Source organism: Tiliqua scincoides, chromosome 2 (genome assembly GCF_035046505.1).
Source record: "Tiliqua scincoides isolate rTilSci1 chromosome 2, rTilSci1.hap2, whole genome shotgun sequence".
NCBI lineage: Eukaryota > Metazoa > Chordata > Lepidosauria > Squamata > Scincidae > Tiliqua > Tiliqua scincoides.
In genome coordinates, this window is record NC_089822.1 from 255,227,663 (window position 1) to 255,246,415 (window position 18,753).

The window sequence follows — 18,753 nt, forward strand, 5'->3', positions numbered from 1 at the left end:
CTTCCGGTTTCTGCCAAAAAGCAGAAGTCATGTTAGAAAGGCTCTGGGTGGCATTCTGAGCCCTGGAGAGGCCGTGTGTGGTGATAGACAGCCTCTCCAATGCTCAGAAGGGCTCTGGATGCAACTGGAGCAAGGTTGAAACGTGGGCCGAAAGTCAGGGATTTTAACAAGTTTGCAGTCGGGTCTGGGGAGGTCTACAGGAGGGGCAATCCAGAGGTCAAGCATCCACAGTAAGGCATATTCATGGATACCGGATCCATGGATAAAGAGGCCCCCACCTCTACCTCCAACCCAAAGGCTAAAGCCAGAAGCAGGGCCAGTCCACGGAACAGCATTCTTCACAGGGCCATTGTTTGTAACCATTCCTAAGCCATTTCTCCCCAATGTTGCATATATGCAACAGGGATAAAATGTGCACACCTGCGGGCTGGGCAGAAATGGGTTGAACTAGACCATCTTCCTTTTTTCCAGATGGATAGTGGAAGCCAGGCAAGTCATGGAAATTTCTTCCGAGTTGGAAGAGAAGCTTAGAAGTTACTCTCAAAAAAGTTCAGCTCTAAACAAGGCCATGGAAAAATTTAAAGGTATTAGGGGCAGCTTAGTGGGGGAGGAATGGATACAGATCTCACAGTCAAACCAGAGAGAGAGCACATCACTGACCCTGCCCCTGATGTGCTTTGCCTTTTTTTGGTGCATAAAAGCCAGATTGGCCCTCTATGATGACTACTACTAGACAAACAAAAAGCTCCCATTGGCACCAATGCATAACTTTCTTTCTAGGAAAACAGCAGTCATGAGAAAACCCAATCCATATCAGGACCATGATGGGGGCACTAGAGGCAGAAACACTTGGATGCTACCCATCCAGTATGAGATGCCTTGGCACTCTTAAGCATCAATCAATGCACGTACCAAACCTTGACAAGCTCATTCTGTTTTCCTGCCCCAATTACCAGCAGTACTCCAAATATATCACGTCATATTAATTTAATGAAATGCAAATCCTACTGTCGGGTAGGAAGGTGCCTCTTCTTCTTGCTTACATTTTGCTGCTCTCTTATTCGTCTCTCTCTTAACTTCTAGCAAAGACTCTGTTATTTCAACAAGAAACATTAATTCATTCAATATAGTCCTAATTTTTAATGCTGCTCTTAATAAGGAATTTAGCTTATGATGTTTGTGTTGGATTTTAAATACATTCACATTGCAACATATATCTGGGCTGGGTACATTTATCATTCTTCTCTTCCTATAACAGAGTCTCTGGAAAAAGCACTGAACAAAGGTAATTTTATGACAGAGCAATCCTATGCATGGTCTATACAGAAGTACGTCCCATTTATTTCAATGGAATTTATTCCCAGGTGAGAGTGGATAGCATTACAGCCTAATGACAGAGTAACAGTGCAGTCCAATACAGGTTTACTCAGATGTAAGCCCTGCTGTGTTCTTTGAGGTTTACTCCCAGGGAAGTATGCAAAGGATTGCAGCCTAAATTTTAATGGGAGGTGATAACTCTCTTATTAATCTTGGGAGACCATATCCAACAACCTAGAAAACATGAATTCATTCAGTGCTGTTCTAGGTAAAACACTCAGCTTAATGGGGAATTTCATATGATGGTGTTTCTTTATATAACATATTTTATCTGGTCTAATGTTAAATTTGTCATCCTTTCCTTCACTTAGGGTTTCTGAAGGGTGCGGTGAACAAAGGTCAGTATCTAGAATGATCAAAAATGAAGAGGGGAACTTTCATTGGATTGAATTAAAGAGATGGTTCAACATTGCCTTTTTTTGGAAAAGTCACTTTCTCCTTACACAAAAATCAACATGCAACTAGACTAGCCAAAACAGAGTGCATGGTTAGAACTACTAGGGATGAAAGTGGGGCTGGCAAATGGATGAGAGCCGAGGTTCTGTAGTATATATATAGCCCTCCTGGAACAGCAAAGCCCCATAAAAACATAAGAGCCCAGCTGGTTCAGGCCAAAGGCCCATCCAGCTGTCTGTATCTCACAGTGGCCAACTGGATGCCTTGTGGAGCACACAAGATACCTGCACCCTGTTGCCAATTCCTTGCATCTGGCATTCAGATGTCGCCTACTTCTAAAACCTGGAGGTTGTGTATACCCAACTGGTCTGGCATCCTGTTCCACACAATGGTCCATCAGCAGCCTCAGGAAGCCTACAAGCAGCAGAAAGGGTATCTTTTTCTCCCACCATTGCTCATTTGCAACTGGGATTCAGAAGCATCCTCCTGCTTGATCTAGAGTTAGTACATAGCCATTGGTAGACCTGTCCTCCATGAATTTGTTCACACACTGTGCAGTTAAAAGTATGAGCTGTGAAATCCTCAGTTTAGCCTACATCTCAGCCATGAACTCACTAGGTGACCTTAAACCAGGCACCTTCTCTGAGTATGTTACACTCTCTCTCTCTCTCTCTCTCTCTCTCTCTCTCTCTCTCTACAACACAGGGATAACAGAACTGATGTATAGATTACAGGTATGCACCACTTAACAACGGGGACATGTTCTCCAATCCCTGTTGTTATGCGATTAGGTCATTAATTGAACTTTCAGTCCAATCTATTGCCTTTGTTGTGTAAACAGACAGTCCCTGCCAGACACTAGCTGGCTGTTCAGACTACTGGAGATAGACTGCCTCTTCTTTGCATTAAGAGCCTCTCTGTTGTGTAAACAGACACTCTGCAGCAGGCTATGGGAAAACATAAGAACAGCCCCACTGGATCAGGCCATAGGCCCATCTAGTCCAGCTTCCTGTATCTCACAGCGGCCCACCAAATGCCCCAGGGAGCACACAAGACAAAAAAAGACCTGCATCCTGGTGCAGCCCTCCCCTGCATCTGGCATTCTGACATAGACCATTTCTAAAATCAGCAGGTTGCACATACACATCATGGCTTGTAACCCATAATGGATTTTTCCTCCAGAAACTTGTCCAATCCCCTTTTAAAGGCATCCAGGCCATATGCCGTCACCACATCCTGCAGCAAGGAGTTCCACAGACCAACCACACGCTGAGTAAAGAAATATTTTCTTTTGTCTGTCCTAACCCTCCCAACACTCAATTTTAGTGGATGTCCCCTGGTTCTTAAAAACATCTTTATTGTGCTTTGACCACTGTCATATATGCGGTTCATCATTAAGCAAACCGTTGTTAAGCGGCGGATGCCTGTATTTTCATTCTGTCTTTGGGTAGGGAGTTTCAGGCCTTGAATAGAAGTTCAGTATCTGATTTATCAAGTCATATGTGAGACTGGATATCCCACTAATAGAGCCCCAAGTGCCTCTGCCCTCAATCTGTTCCCCTTCCCCTTTTTTTGAGGGAGTGACATTGCCTACTCTTTGTTGGGACTCCTCACCAGATTCAGGTCCAGATCTGAATGAAGCAGGTTTTGTGAGTCACTCTCCAGGAGTCGACACTGATTCTTTCCCAAAGAGCTTCCACCATCCAGCCTCCTCAGTCTTTCTCTCTCTCCTGCAGTGAATGTGACTCTGGATCCAGACACAGCACATCCTTTCCTTGTCCTGAGTGGGGATCTGACCAGTGTGAAATGGGAAGACCGATACCAGGACCTGCCTGTCAACCCTGGGAGACTCAACAGGGAATTTTGCGTGCTGGGCTATGAGGGATTCCTTTCAGGAAGACACTGCTGGGAGGTGGAGGTGCAGGAGGCAGCTGGGGCCATGTGGGCTGTGGGGGCTGCACGAGAGTCTGTCAGGAGGAAAGGAATTTTCAGGTTTAATCCAGATGAAGGGATCTGGGCTGTGGGGAAGAAACCATATGACTCTGGCTCAGCTTGTCACCTCTGTGCTTTAACTTCCTCTGGGTGGAGCCCTTTAACTTTGAAAAAGGAGCCCAAGAAGATCCGGGTGTCCCTGGGCTACGAAGAGGGTTGTGTGGAATTTTTTGATGCTGACACAGAAGACTTGATCTTCACTTTCCCTTCAGCCTCATTCTGTGGAGAGAAGATTCAACCCTTTTTCTGGGTGGTCTCAGGAGTCAGAATGAACTGCTGAATGTGAAGCAGGAACTATATTTCCATCATCCAGAAAGGAAGTTGCGCTCTACTGCTTCATTTCTCTATCACCTCCTCAGTGTCAGGCAAAGAACTACAAAACATTGAGAAGCAGGACCTCAGACTTGGACGTTTTTATACTGACTGTTGATCCATTGAGATCGGTATTGTTGACACTGACTGGATCTTTTGCAGTCATACTCTCTGGCCAGCCAGGGATTGAAGCAGAAGTGACGTGTGGGTATAAAGTGGTGAAAATAAATGAAGCAATATAAAACCCCAAACGGACTCCCTTTCATTTCACATCTTTGAAATATACGATCCACAGAACCTCAAAAATAAAATTGAAAAAAAAAGAATACTCATATCAAACTTACAGCCTAATCCTAACCTGCCCGGGAGCATGCAGGCCAGTAGGCCTGTGCTGCATCCAAGGCAGGATTGGGGCTGAAAGTGGCTCAGCCTGGGGCAAGGGGAATCACTTCCCCTTACCTTGGGCAAAGCCACAGCAGCCCCAAAGGGGCTACCCAGATCTGTGTCACCTCAAGAGGTACTGCAAATCTGAGCAGCCCAGGTCGCCCAGAAACAGGGTTAGAATCCAGCACAACCACAAATCTTGGTCCCGCCTCCCACTCTCTGATCCATGAATGTCCACTACCCAAAACAACTCCCTCCTGCCCTCCCCAGACGCCTGCATCGGCCAAGCTTGGCTGAGGCAACTCACCCATCCTCTGGGGCCTGCAGTGGCACAGGGAGGCTGATGCATGTCTGTTTTGGCCTAACTCCATTCCAAGTGGCTCAAAAGTGCTTTATGGCACTTTTGCTACGCTCTTGGGCCGACAAGGGCCTTGCACCAGACCAAGTGTCAGTTTGGACTGCACCCTTACTCTTTTAAATACTTTTTGCAGGGTCTCTGTTCTTGTAAATAGTTTTTCCCATCACTATTTTTCAGCTAATTAATTCTGGAAGTCACTGTACATTTAAATGCAAAGGAATTTTTATGGAGAAAGGATGATTCTACAGTATTGAATTACTTTATTTTCCCAGGGTATATACGTGTGTGTAAGTTCACATGCATGCATACATGTGTTTAGGGGAAGAGGACAAATTATTGCTTTGTTGTAACAAAAAGACACTTCTAAATCTGAGTTTTAACATGAATTCCTTTATTCTGACCAGATCACTTCCCACTGAAATCTAGGAATGTTTGAGTTACGGATGAGCCAGCTAATTAGGTCGGCCTCCTACTCGCTGTTCTCCCAGCAGAGAGAGTGTGGAGCTCAAATAGGATGACATCATTAAAGCTGAATGATAACACTCCTGAATGGGTAGAAGTTGGTGCTTCCTGACTGTTGAGTCAGGAGGAGAGGCCCCTTGCTGGATGCAAGAGTGAAGAGTTGGTGGTTTCATCAACCAAAGATGAGGAGATAAGGGGTATAGAGATTAGGGGTATAGATAAGGGGTATAGATAAGGGGTAAGATCAGATAAGGGATATAGAGATTCCAAACCTCTTCAGCACAATCTGCTGAGGTCCATATGATTGCATGGATTAACCCTTTTCTGCCAAATTTGATTCTCCTCCCTGAGTTTGAGAACGGGTGTTCGTGGGGGAGGGGGTGGTGATGCAATTGCCACAATCTTGCTGCAGCTGGGGAGGGTTTTTTAAACTTACCTGGGGGATGCTATGGCTCTAGGGCAGGGGTGCTCAAACCCCAGCCCTGGGGCCACTTGCGGCCCTCAAGAACTCTCAATGCAGCCCACTGAGAGCCCTTGGTCCAATGAGCCTCTGGCCCACTGGAGACTTGCGCTGGCCCAATGTAACTGCTATCAGCATGAGGACGACTGTTCGGCCTCTCACCTGAGCTGTGGGACTAGGGCTCCTTCCACTACTTGCTGTTTCACATCTGTGATGCAACATTGGCAGCGAAGGAAAGGCTGGCCTTGCTTTGTGCAAGGCCTTTTATAGGCCATGAGCTATTGCAAGACCTTCATTCATTTATATAAGTTCCATCTCTAATATATACATTTATGTAAATTTATTCAAGTTTGAAATGTAAATTAATTCTTTTTTTTACAGGCCCCGGTACAGTGTCAGAGACATGATGTGGCCCTCCTGCCAAAAGGTTTGGACACCCCTGCTCTAGAGGGTCCAGGGTAACCCCCTCTACAGACCTCCCTGCACCTCTTAACTACAGTAAATAGAGGGGAAAAGCCACTTCCTGTTTAACAGCAAAAACCCACTCCTCCCACTCAGAAATCATCCTTATGGAGGGATCCCCTCCCCCCATTTTTGCAGTCTTGAAAGGACTGTAATGAAAGAGAGCCTGTCACTCTGCCTGCTTTGATATTCCTATAGGGATCCATTTATTTCCTCTGCCACTCTTGCGCCACAGGTGGAAAATTCTGTTACAGGCTTGAGTCCCACTTCTCTGAGAAGTCTCAGGGTCCAGAGCTACCTGGGTTCTGATTTCCTTTAGATGAGAGAAAATGGGAAACGTACAGTGTCCTTGTCATATTTGCTTTATTGCTTTCATATCCAGGTTTGAGCATAGGGGTGAAATTAGGCAGCACACTCCTACAAGCAACATTGGCTAGCTATGTGTATCTTAGAAGCATGTCCACAGCTGCTCACTGCCAGTTCCATTAGTAGCATTCCTCACACATTACCCCCATGCATTCCTGTACCCATGGGAACGTAGGGTTTGTCAGTAGGCCTTTCCCCTACCAATGGATGCACAAATGAAGTTCTATCCTGCCAATGACACATGCATGAAACCCCCCTCCACCACCTGAGCCGTGATCACTGTCTGCAGGAAAGAGCGCTTATCAGGGGAGAGAACTTTTCTGCGACTGCCACCCTGGGACATTTCGAAGGTGGAAACCGTGGTAATGGGGGCTTTATGCATGTATCATCCACAGCATGCATGTGTGGTTTTCCTGCCATCCTGACCCATCCTCCATCAGGAATACGGGGGGGGGGGGGGAGAATGCATGAAGAGGGTTTTGCAGGCTCTGGCATTTCCAGGCAGAATGCGACTGCCTAGAGTGTCACATTGCAGCAATCAGATACAGCCTGGGGCCATAGTTTGCTGACCTAGAGTCACGGACTGATTGCCATTTTCTGCTACCAGCCAACCCTCTCTGAGAAAACAGAGCTGCCCTGCTTTTAGAAAATAATTTGGCCAAACACTGATAGCTATACTCCCAAATGCATTTTGTAACTCCATAATGAATCGAAGAACTGTGTTCCTGAAGCAGAAGACTGCAGCCCTTCCCCTGTCCCCCATGAAGCTATGAAGAAAGTGCTAGAACACAGCATCCTCTCTGGGGGTGGTGATTCAGCACTTCAGTCTGACCTCAGTCCACACCAGGAAAAAGGGATGGACAATCTTCCCAGAGAAAGGGGCTGAACGGAAAGCAAAGATCAATTCTTCCGTATCCGCCTCAAAAAATTCTACCCGACCCTCTTCGTAGTCCAGAGATACTTGGATTTTCCTGGGTTCCTGGCTCAAGGTCAAAGGGGTTGCCTCAGGACAAGTAAAAGCCAAGGCTTGACAAGGTGGGGATGAGGCCTTCCCCACAGCCCAAACACCCTCACTAGGATTAAGGTTGAACCATCCCTTTCTCTGGACAGACTCGGTTACAACGCCCACAGCCCACCTTTCCTGGGTTACCGTCTTCAGGTCTTTTCCTTCCATTTCCACCTCCCACCAATGTCTTCCTGAACTGAACTTCTCCTGTCCCAGAACACAAGGCATAGAGTCAAATCTCTTGGAGTTGACAGGCATGTCCTGCTTGCTCTTTCCCCATGTCACACTCTTCAGATCATCAGATAGGACAAGGTGGGGGCCTGCTGTGTTCGGATCCAGAGTGACAACCACTGCAGGAGAGGAAAACCAAGAGGTGATGAGAAGTTATGGACTGTGTCAATGACAGGAGTAGCATTAGGTACTCAAGAATGACTTCCTTCCCTCCAGGTCTGTATCAGCACAGATCCAGACCCATCAATGAGGACAGGTTTATCTCCTTAATGTAGCGGTTGGCAACCTTTGTCCAGGGGCTGCTATCAACCTCCATCCTCATTAAATCATGTCCATCGCACTTGGTTCCTTGAGAAGACTTACCTTTGGTCAGTCCTCTTCCTGGAGGTTCTGTGATGGGAAGAAAAAGGTGACAGATCTCAAGTCAGAACACCATACACAGAGCAAATACGTCATTTCTACTTTAAAAAAAAAAATCCTTGTGCCAAATTCTTGATTAAAAGAAGCATTTTCATTAGGATTCTTGTGAATGAATGAGATGCTTTTTGGTTGTCAAAGATCCTTAGGAGTTAGCAAAGGGGCTCACACTTAACACTTAACTTGAGACCTGTCTCAAGCACCATCTGTCAAAATTCCCATTCCAATCCAGTGGCACAAAATCTGCACCTTTTTTCAAGACTGGTTGTGGTTACTTCCTTAGAGTAAGAAACATTCACTCAGGCCACATACATACATATAGCAATATGTTATTTTGTATTTAAATAATTGTTCAGCAGATACGGCAATACCTCTTGTAATGCAGGGGATACATTGACAGAAATTTGCATGCTGCATGAAACAGCATTATAAGGGACATAGTTAAAGCAGAAAAGGTGATGCCAATTTGCCCCATGCTTCCCAGAATGCACTGCTTAACACCGGCTACAACAGCTGTCAATCACATCAAGGTAAAAGAATGCTGTAGCCAATCAGCACTAAAAAAATAAGCATTATGGCAGGTATTACTGTAATTCCACATTAACATCAACATTTACATTAAGAGCCTGTGGAATGAACAAATGTTTCTTGTTTAAAGCTGGAATCTCTGTAAGGAATAAAGGGCTGATAGGTAAAGGTGGGTGAAAATGGTTTTATTTTTTCCACAGATTTCAGTGGTTTCCAAAGTTAGAAGTGCAGAAAGCGGTGATATGTGTTTTTGTTTCGCACATCTCTACTGATAGGAAGAGAAACTGGGACACTTTTAAAAAGGAATAGGAGGCACCATCCAATTCCACTGGTACATGTTGAATTTTGTTACAAGTTGAGTCTGGTAGGATAGGAGGGTGATGGTTGTGTTGTAATCCATACTTAATCCATACTTAATCCATACTTAAGACTGACAAATGGAGGCAAGATCATTTTTTTGTTTGGACTTTCACATGATCATCAGGAGAAACACTCCAGTCTGACACAGAACAAGGTGAAATTGGACAGGGAAAGTATTTACCAGACAAGATTCTTTAATTTAAATAATCCAACCCCCCCCCCCCCAAGCCACCAGAAGTCCCTTGTGCTGGCTCCCAGCTACTGCAAAGGTAGCATAAAGCAGGTTTGTGATGACTTGAGAGTAGAGTTGTGTTCCTGGGCAGGGGGAGTGTCATGGATATGTACAGTTCAGGCCTAGCAGCATTGCAAGGCCTGAACCAAGCTAAAACAGTAACAAGGAAGTGGCTTGCAGTCCTAGCTGCCAGGATTTACAATTCAATGGAAGGTGATAATGTAGCACCTAGGCAGCCAGAAAAACGCCCATCAAGGATGGAATGCAGCTGCAGATCTCCAGGGGGGAGGGAAGAGCTGAGAGGGTGAGCTTCCAGCCCCACTTCAGGAGGACAGGGTCTTTGTTCCTTGTCTCTTGGTGAGACAATTAGCTTTGTTGTTTTATGCTATTATGCTTCCTAGAAGTTTTATGCCTCTAGCATTTGCTGCCTTTTGTAACCTTTTTGTAACCCTATGTATTTAATAAAGTAGAAAATCTTTTTACCATGTTGGTTCATTGTCTGTTGGGGACAAAGGTTCAGAATCCTGCCTAGCCATTCAGCAAGCTACCAAAAATCCTCATTGTGGACTAGTAACTTGAGGACTGAGACTTTAAGTAAAGAAAGTGCTCAGTGCCTACAAGGGATACAGTTAAGCCTAAAGGGTCTTGGTTTCCCTGGACTGAGGCACTGGCTCTTACAGGGTGATGGCAGTACTACCGAACAGGGATCTTTGAGGGCTCTAGGGTTCAGAACCAACAACTCTGAGCACCCAAAACCCTGGAAGTGAGACCCAAGTGTACGACAGGGAGGGCACCCTGGGGGGTGGCTTGGTCCCAGGAGGGGGTGCAATTGGCCGCAGTGGTGCAGGCCAGATCCCAACCCCTGGCCTTGGCCCAAGCGACGTTACTTGAACTGCTCAGAGTACCAAGAGGCTTGCGCTGTATCCAGTGCAGGATAGGGGCCCAAAGCAGCTCAGCCAGAGGCAAGGGGAAACTTTTCTCCTTATCTCCGGGTAAGGACTGCTGGCCCCTATGGCTCTCCTTGGACATGCGCCACCTCTTGAGATGGCACAAGCCCAAGGAGAGCAGAGCGACTTGGAGCCGGTCCAGTCTCCCCAGGAATGGGGGTTGGGATCTGGTATAACTGCTGGATCCCAGCCCCGCCTCCCACTTCCTGCCCCTGGGGCCGCCTACCATCCGTCCAGGAATGCCTCCCTCATGCCTCCTCCCCACCCCCTGCCTATCTCAGAGCCTTGAGTTGGCGCAGTCAGGCTGACGCAAGGTGCTCAGAGGAAGCTGGCATGAAGGCTTGCATCGGCCTCCACAGGCCAGAGCTTCTCTGAGCGCACGTGCCTTATGGTTCGTTTGCAACCGTCTTGGGTCAGTGTAAGGGACTTGCGCCAGCCCAAGTCAAAGGCTGGATAGCGCCCTAAGTTGTTGTCCTATTTTCTGGTAGGTATAGTATGCACATGTACACACACATTGCAGCATGGGCATTACTTGTGAGTTAGTATCCCATGGGGACACTTCTTCACAAATAGACCTGTTCCTGTGGTGGTAATTGGGAAAGGAAATGGCTCCAGGTCCATGCTCCATTACTACATTCTTTGATGAAGTGGATGGCTTCATCCAAGGCAACCTGTCCTCCTTTCCAAAAAAAAATGGACAGAGTGGGGTTGGCTGGATTTCCATACATCTCCAGGAAAGTAAATTCCTTCTAAACAAGCAACTAACTTTCCCTTCAACCAACCTGGAACTGGGGCACTGTCACAGATGGGGGTCCATTCTCCTGAGCTGCCCACAACATCTTCACACTTTTCCAGAGCCTTTTTGTGAACAGAAATTAGCGAGGAGAAGCTTCTGAGTCTTTCTTCCAGCTCTGGAGAAAGTGGTATCAGCTGCTTTGCTCGTCTCTTCTGGCACCTGAAAGAAAGATGCAATTTGTGAACAAACAAGGATATCTGAACCCAATTTGATCTAATTTTGTTTGTTTTAAAGCAAACAGTGCTACTACTAACCAAAGTTTGGAGGAGATTAATTCAAAACTGGAAGGTTAAGCACTCACACTTTTTTCTGCTGTATGTAGGAGGGGAAAGAAGACACAGAGAATGCAAACTAAGGTTAAGAGCAGTGTTCTTCAACCTCGTGACCCCAACAGGGTCATAAGGGTCACCAAGCCTCAATAGAGGGGTTTCAGCAACTTGCAGGAACAAAATAGACTGAAAACCACTGGACTAGAGCATCACCAGGTAAAGGGAAAGACATATGGTGCAGCACTTCAGGCGCCAGGAAACTGTGTCCAGTCCTGCTCAGGTTCTTAGCAATTGTGCTAAAATAGTTTTCACAAGTGCCAAGATTCAGGTAACTTTTTCTGCTCTCTCTAATAAGAATGTTTGGTTACAGTGCTTGGAAGGTATAATGGGGCAGGGAGTAGGTGGATAGGGTCTCGAGAGGGGGGCAGGATTTATAGTGGGTCCACAGTCCCAGACTTCATTTATTTATTGGGATTGTGGTATGAAAGAGGTCGAAGACCACTGGCTTAGCTTGAACAAGCCTATGAGTTCTCTAGTCTAGCAGTAATTCCTTGTTGCAATTGGGGCGAAAAGGAAGGGATCTTCAGAGAACTGCTCTCAGAAAGAGCAGGGTGCGCTGGGTATAGTAGACCAATGATCTAGCTCAGCACATCCTTACCTCACATTCTTCACAAGGGAATTTGCTTGACCTCTTGATTATACATATACAATTGTGTTTATATTGTTGGGATAAAAGGCCTGTCTTTGACTATGAAAGATGTAACTGATGACATCCTGAAGATTATCAGACAACACTGCAGGGAAATATAAACTGAGGTTCCTTTGTTCTTTCCTCCAAAGGGAAACTGTTTATAATGGTTGACTGTAACCAAGAGGGTTTAAAGTTCTCCTGTAACAGGAGAAACAGAAAAGCCACATACCTGGTCAAGGTGCTTCTGATGTCCTGAAAGAGAGAATGGGAGAAATGTGTCTCAGCATCACAGACAGAACAAATTCTGGACTTCTTGTATCTCCTGCAGATTATTTTTCCTTCACTTATCCAACTGTCATTCCCACCACCTTTATTCTACCCTGGGGTGTCCAAACTTTTTGGCAGGAGGGCCACATCACCTCTCAAACACTGTGTCAGGGGTCAGGGAGTAAAGAATTAATTTAATTTCAAATTTGAATAAATTTACATAAATGAATATATTAGAGATGGAACTTATATAAATGAATGAAGATCTCTTGATAGCTCAAGGCCTACAAAAGGCCTTGCGTAAAGCAAGGTCGGCCTCTCTTTCACTGCTACTGCTTCATGTTAGCTTTGTGTTCTGAGGAAAGCAGAACCACAGCTTACAAGTTGGTTCAGGAAGCAGGTGTTCTGAGTCAGCAGAATCAGCAGGCACCTGGGACTGACACACCCTGGGTGTGACAAAGCCAGCACTGATTGGCTAAGCTGACTACATAAGGTTAGTCTGCTGGAGCTTCCAGTGCAGCAGTAGGGGAGTTGATGGAGATAACTGAGGAACTGCTGCCAGTGACTGAGGAGGCTGGATACTGTATGTATATGATATTACTGACTTATGGACTGAACCTTTGACTGTGCATTGTTGGAAACTGATTTGGATTTGTTATACTTGGACTGACTGCTCTTCGTGTTGACTCTTGGACTGTTTACTGACAACTCTACTTGTGCTATCCCTTGCTCAAATACATCTGCTGAAAGTACTCTGCTGTATTTGCTGTTTTTCTTGCAACCTGCTCACATAGGGACAAAGCAGGGACCAACCCTCCCATACAAAGTTAACCTTAACACTTCACAGATTTGAAACAGCAAGCAATAGAGAGAAAACCGGCCCACAGCTCACGCGAGAGATCAAACAGTTGGCCCTTGCACTGAGAACAGTTGTGTCAAGCCAGAGCAGGCTCCAGCAAGTTTCTGGCGGGCCAGAGGCTTATTGGGAGACTGGCAGCTCCCTGTGGGCTGGATTGGGGTCCCCAAGGGTTGCAAATGGCCCCAGGCCAGGGTTTGGGCACCCCTGTTCTAGACAACTCTGGAAAGCTTCTTTGTCTCAAATCTCACCTTAAGGAATTCAGTTGCTGGCTGCTGGCAGGTCATCTCCATCTCTGTGATCAAATTATTGAAACTGGAAATCTCCTCTGAGAACCTGGTGATATTTTGCTCCTGCCTCTTCTCAATCTCTTTCTCCAGCTCTCCCAGCTGACTCAGCCACAGGAGCTTCTTTTCCTTAAGAAAAGCCTGCATTTTCTCAAAGGCACAACTGACATTCTGCTGCTCCACTTTTAACTGTGCCTGAGAGGGGGAAAAAAATGTAGGGATTCAGACATGATCAGAACATGAGAAGCACATTATTAGCTGACCTTGGGAACCTGCAGAGCATTTTATGAAAGCTATTACTATAGTATTTTGAACATTTAGAGGTAATTTTGTTTTCTTGTCTTCAGATTTTGCATTCTGACACTTTGACTTATGAAAAACCTTTAGATCAGGGGTGTCAATCATAAGCCCCACGGGCCAAACGTGGCCCGCAGAAGCCGTTTATCCAGACCCCATTTATACAGTAATTGGACTCCCCCAGCATGATAATTGGGTTCTCTCATATCCTGAAAATATGAACAAGATTAGCACATTTTCTCTTCTGATTTGCAGCTAATGAGTTTCTATGTGAGAATGAAGTGCTTATTTCAGGCCATCATATGCTTAATGATGTTACTTTCAGCCCTCAGCAGGCACCATGAATGCTAACTTTGACCCTCTGTATGAAATGAGTTTGACACCCCTGCTTTTAGATGCTAACATTATTTTCATGAGACTTTATTATGGGGTACACACTGACATAAGAACATAAGAACATAAGAACAGCCCCACTGGATCAGGCCATAGGCCCATCTAGTCCAGCTTCCTGTATCTCACAGCGGCCCACCAAATGCCCCAGGGAGCACACCAGATAACAAGAGACCTCATCCTGGTGCTCTCCCCTACATCGGGCATTCTGACTTAACCCATTCCTAAAATCAGGAGGTTCCGCATACACATCATGGCTTGTACCCCATAATGGATTTTTCCTCCAGAAACTTGTCCAATCCCCTTTTAAAGGCGTCTAGGCTAGACGCCAGCACCACATCCTGTGGCAAGGAGTTCCACAGACCGACCACGCGCTGAGTAAAGAAATATTTTCTTTTGTCTGTCCTAACCCGCCCAACACTCAATTTTAGTGGATGTCCCCTGGTTCTGGTATTATGTGAGAGTGTAAAGAGCATCTCCCTATCCACTCTGTCCATCCCCTGCATAATTTTGTATGTCTCAATCATGTCCCCCCTCAAGCATCTCTTTTCTAGGCTGAAGAGGCCCAAACGCCGTAGCCTTTCCTCATAAGGAAGGTGCCCCAGCCCCGTAATCATCTTAGTCGCTCTCTTTTGCACCTTTTCCATTTCCACTATGTCTTTTTTGAGATGCGGCGACCAGAACTGGACACAATACTCCAGGTGTGGCCTTACCATAGATTTGTACAACGGCATTATAATACTAACCGTTTTGTTCTCAATACCCTTCCTAATGATCCCAAGCATAGAATTGGCCTTCTTCACTGCCGCCGCACATTGGGTCGACACTTTCATCGACCTGTCCACCACCACCCCAAGATCTCTCTCCTGACATGCCCTGTTTATATGTTCTGTACCTATGGACATTGTCTATGATTACAGACTGACTAGGATTGTGCTGGCCCTAACCCCAGAATCCAACATACTTTGTAGCTCTGCCCCCACCCCACCCCGTTCTCAACATGATAAAAGTATTTGTCCAGAGAAGCAGATAATCCTCTCCATTGTTTAAGGCAGCGGTGTCCACACTTTTTGGCAGAAGAGCCACATCATCTCTCTGACACTGTGTGTGGGGGCGTGGATTTTTACATTTCAAATTTGAATAAATTTGAATAAATTTACATAAATGAAAATATTAGAGATGGAACTTATATGAATGAATGAGGGTTTTGCAATAGCTCAAGGCCTATAAAAGGCCTTGCACAAAGCAAGGCCGGCCTTTCCTTCACTGCTATAGGCTTTACATATATAACAGAATGGAAAGCAATCAAAACGTGCACTTAAAAAAGTACATGTGAGTTAATGGACCAAATGGATCTTAGCACATTCTAATACAAAATTCCATACAAGACTAGTGCAGGGGGCCCTTAGGCATAGGACCCAATTGGATGAAAGCTGGCCCTGCTTGCATGTGTGGACAAGTGGTGTTTAGACACCAAAACATACTCAATTGAGGCACTGGACTTTCTGTTGCATCCCTAGCTGAGGACAGGAGAAGGCTCCAGATGGCTCTCATTTCCAACAACACTGAACACCTACCAGGCACATTTGGCTTCTCTTCTCTTCAAGGAGTTTCTGATCCACAATCATTTCTCTTTCTTTCTTCACAAATTGCAGACGGGCCTGGATTTCCTCCTGAAGAAAGAGGGGTGTGTTTTTGGTCAGGGGGTGGTTCAGCCAATCTGATGCTCACCAAAGATTTCCTTAGAAAACCATATCTGCTTTGGAACCAGTGAAGGGATGAATTTCACTTTCTACCTTATAAGCTTCTTGATGTGGTGATGGCATCTGGCCTGGATGCCTTTAAAAGGTGTTTGGATAAATTTCTGGAGGAAAAGCCCACCACAGGTTACATGCCATGATGGGTATGTGCAACCACTTGATTTTAGAAGTAGGCTACCTCGCAAGGGAGGGCACCAGGATGCAGGTCTCCAGTGGTCTTGTATGCTCCCTGAGTCCTTTGCAGGACCACTGTGAGATACAGGAAGCTGGCTAGATAGGCCTTTGGCCTGAACCAGCGGGGCTGTTCTTATGTTCTGATCCAGCAGAGCTCTTCTTATGTTATTATGAAGGGATCCATTCAGGGGCAACCATAGGGTGAGGGTTAACATTGTTCCCTGCCCCTGTAGACCCCAGCTTGGAGGCAGCTGAATTCTGGATCTCTTTTTAAAACACCGAATTGAGAACATAAGAAGAGCCCTGCTGGATCAGGCCATAGGCCCATCTAGTCCAACTTCCTGTATCTCACAGCAGCCCATCAAATGCCCCAGGGAGCACACAAGACAATAAGATACCTGCATCCTGGTGCCCTCCCCTGCTTAGTACTTGGATGGGAGACCACCTGGGAATACCGGGTGCTGTAGGCTTATACCATAGTCTTTCAAGACTGAAGGTTGTCAACCAACCCCTGCATCTGGCATTCTGACATAACCCATTTCTAAAACCAGGAGGTTGCACAGACACATCATGGCTTGTAACCCGTGATGGCTTTTTCCTCCAGAAATTTGTCTAATCCCCTTTGAAAGGCATCTAGGCCAGATGCCATCACCACATCATGGGGCAAGGAGTCCCACAGACTAACTACATAAATATTAATACTACATAAACATAAATACAGAAATAGTGGAAGACTGTGCTTGTGCAGGCATTTGCAGGACGGGGTGGGGGCACCCACCCACCCAGCTACCTACCTTATACTCTTGGGCTGCCTCCTCCATAGGCACGACTTTGTGCCCGTGGTGCTCCTTGGAGCGGTCGCAGACCACGCAGATGGGGGCCTCGTCCTCCCTGCAGAAGAGCTTCAGGGGCTCCTGGTGCGTCTCGCAGAGGGTCTCAGCCCACCTGGCCACCTGCAGGCTGTACTTCTTGGTGATTTCCACGATGTTGGCCAGCTGCCGGTTGGGCTGGAAGTGTCTCTGCCGGGCGGGGGCTCTGCAGTGCGGGCAGGAGGCCGCCTTGCCGGAGTCCCCCCAGAAGCGGGCCAGGCAGGCTCTGCAGAAGTTGTGCCCGCAGTCCAGGATCACCGGGTCGGTGAAGTAGTCCATGCAGATGGGGCAGGTGGTCTCCTCGCCGAACTCCTCCACGAAGCAGCTCCCAGCAGCCATGCCCGCCCAGCCCGGAAGCGTCTCCAGCCCCAACAGCCCGCTTGCTTTCGTTTCTGATCCCCCGAACACGCACTGGCTGTTCCCTTCCCTGGCACTAGCTGGGGATCAAGAGCCCGGGACCGCAGCCAGTCAGAGCCCTGCAAGAGAAATCAGCAGCATGAGAGCTCAAGCCCAAGCCCTTACTTACTCAGAAGTAAATCCCATTATGTTCAATGGGGCATACTCCCGGGTAAGTGTGGATAGGATTGCAGCCTGAGTCACGCATCTTACAATTGCATATAGGGACGTTGCATTCACCCGTTTCATTGCCTGAGCGCAGCTGCTGCAAACTATGTATGGAGTAGCTGCAATTCCATGCACACCTTCCTTGGAGTAAGCCCCACTGAGCACCATGAGACTTACTTCTGAGTAGTAGACATACCTACGATTAGGCTTGCTGTAGAACTGTGGTGGCAATGGCATGGGACACTGACAGCCCAATCCTATCCACACTTTCCTGGGAGTAAGCGCCATTGACTCTAATGGGACTTACTTCTGAGCAGACATGCATAGGCTTGTCTACCGTAAGTAGGCAAGAGTATAAGGTGGGTAGGTAGGGTGGTGCCTCCCAGCCAGTCCTACATGCATAGGCTTGTCTTACTGATCGGCTGTAAGTCTGCAATCCTATCCAATCCATACTTATTGAGAGTAAATTCCATTGTATTTACTCATTTGTATTTATTATTGTATAATCCCAGTGTGTGTGTGTAAAAGTTTCCTCCAGAAACGCCAAAAACAATGTCTGGGGAGTGAAAGGACACAGAGTCCAAACCTTTGCATGTCTACTCAGAAGTAAGTCTCATTATACTCAATGGGGCTTACTCCCAGGCAAGTGCGGATAGGATTGCAGCCTAAGAGTCCAATCCTATGCATGTCTACTCAGGAGTCCCATTATACTCAATGGGGCTTACTCCCAGGTAAGTGCAGATAGGATTGCAGCCTCTCTCTAAATAGACTGCAAGAGGCAGCCAAAAGCTAATACCATGCACATTTAACCCCCATCCTGCCCTCCCCACCTCAAGCGCAGGCAGCATCTGGAAGAAGGCAACAAGGAGAGAGATGCTGATTGGACGGTGGGAGTTCTTGCATTGTGACGTAGTGCGGCAGGAACTTCTTTGGCCAATCACAGAAGAGGCGCTTCTTTGATGAATTCTAAGAGCATCATAGTGGCTGTTCTGTTCTGCTTGGCCTTTGCTGAGCAAGCCTTTTAGAGCGGGCGCTGGGGCGAGATCGGCTCCCGGGTTCTAACTGCGGTCAAATGGGAATGGAGTCTGGGTGCGACGGGTTCTATATACATCGGTCCTCACCGACCCCGAAAGAGGGAGGAAGCAAGTCAGAGGGTATATTACAGGGGAAGGTGCAAAGGATGGGGTTTGCACACCTGATCGTGTGTCGTCCCGTCCCGTCCCCCCCTTTGAATTCGTTTTGC

At 46.7% G+C, this 18,753-nt stretch overlaps 1 protein-coding gene and 1 pseudogene across 2 annotated transcripts in view; one reads left to right on the forward strand and one right to left on the reverse strand.

The window, feature by feature from the left end:
• LOC136641549 (E3 ubiquitin-protein ligase TRIM7-like) overlaps positions 1-4,316 on the forward strand; it is a 55,368-nt pseudogene extending 51,052 nt beyond the window's left edge.
• LOC136641555 (zinc finger protein RFP-like) overlaps positions 1-17,304 on the reverse strand; it is a 33,625-nt gene extending 16,321 nt beyond the window's left edge. Inside the window, exons 1-7 of one of the 2 annotated variants that reach the window (XM_066617449.1) lie at positions 16,872-17,304; positions 15,721-15,816; positions 13,421-13,651; positions 12,276-12,298; positions 11,073-11,245; positions 8,170-8,196; positions 6,556-7,925 (exon numbers count right to left, since the gene is read on the reverse strand). In XM_066617449.1, the coding sequence (XP_066473546.1) occupies positions 7,384-7,925; positions 8,170-8,196; positions 11,073-11,245; positions 12,276-12,298; positions 13,421-13,651; positions 15,721-15,816; positions 16,872-17,285 (1,506 nt within the window). In that variant the 5' untranslated portion in view covers positions 17,286-17,304 and the 3' untranslated portion in view covers positions 6,556-7,383. Of the gene's footprint in view, positions 1-6,555; positions 7,926-8,169; positions 8,197-11,072; positions 11,246-12,275; positions 12,299-13,420; positions 13,652-15,720; positions 15,817-16,871 lie in introns of those variants that run through there. The other variant, XM_066617450.1, reaches the window with a different exon arrangement.
• Positions 17,305-18,753: the final 1,449 nt, after the last annotated feature.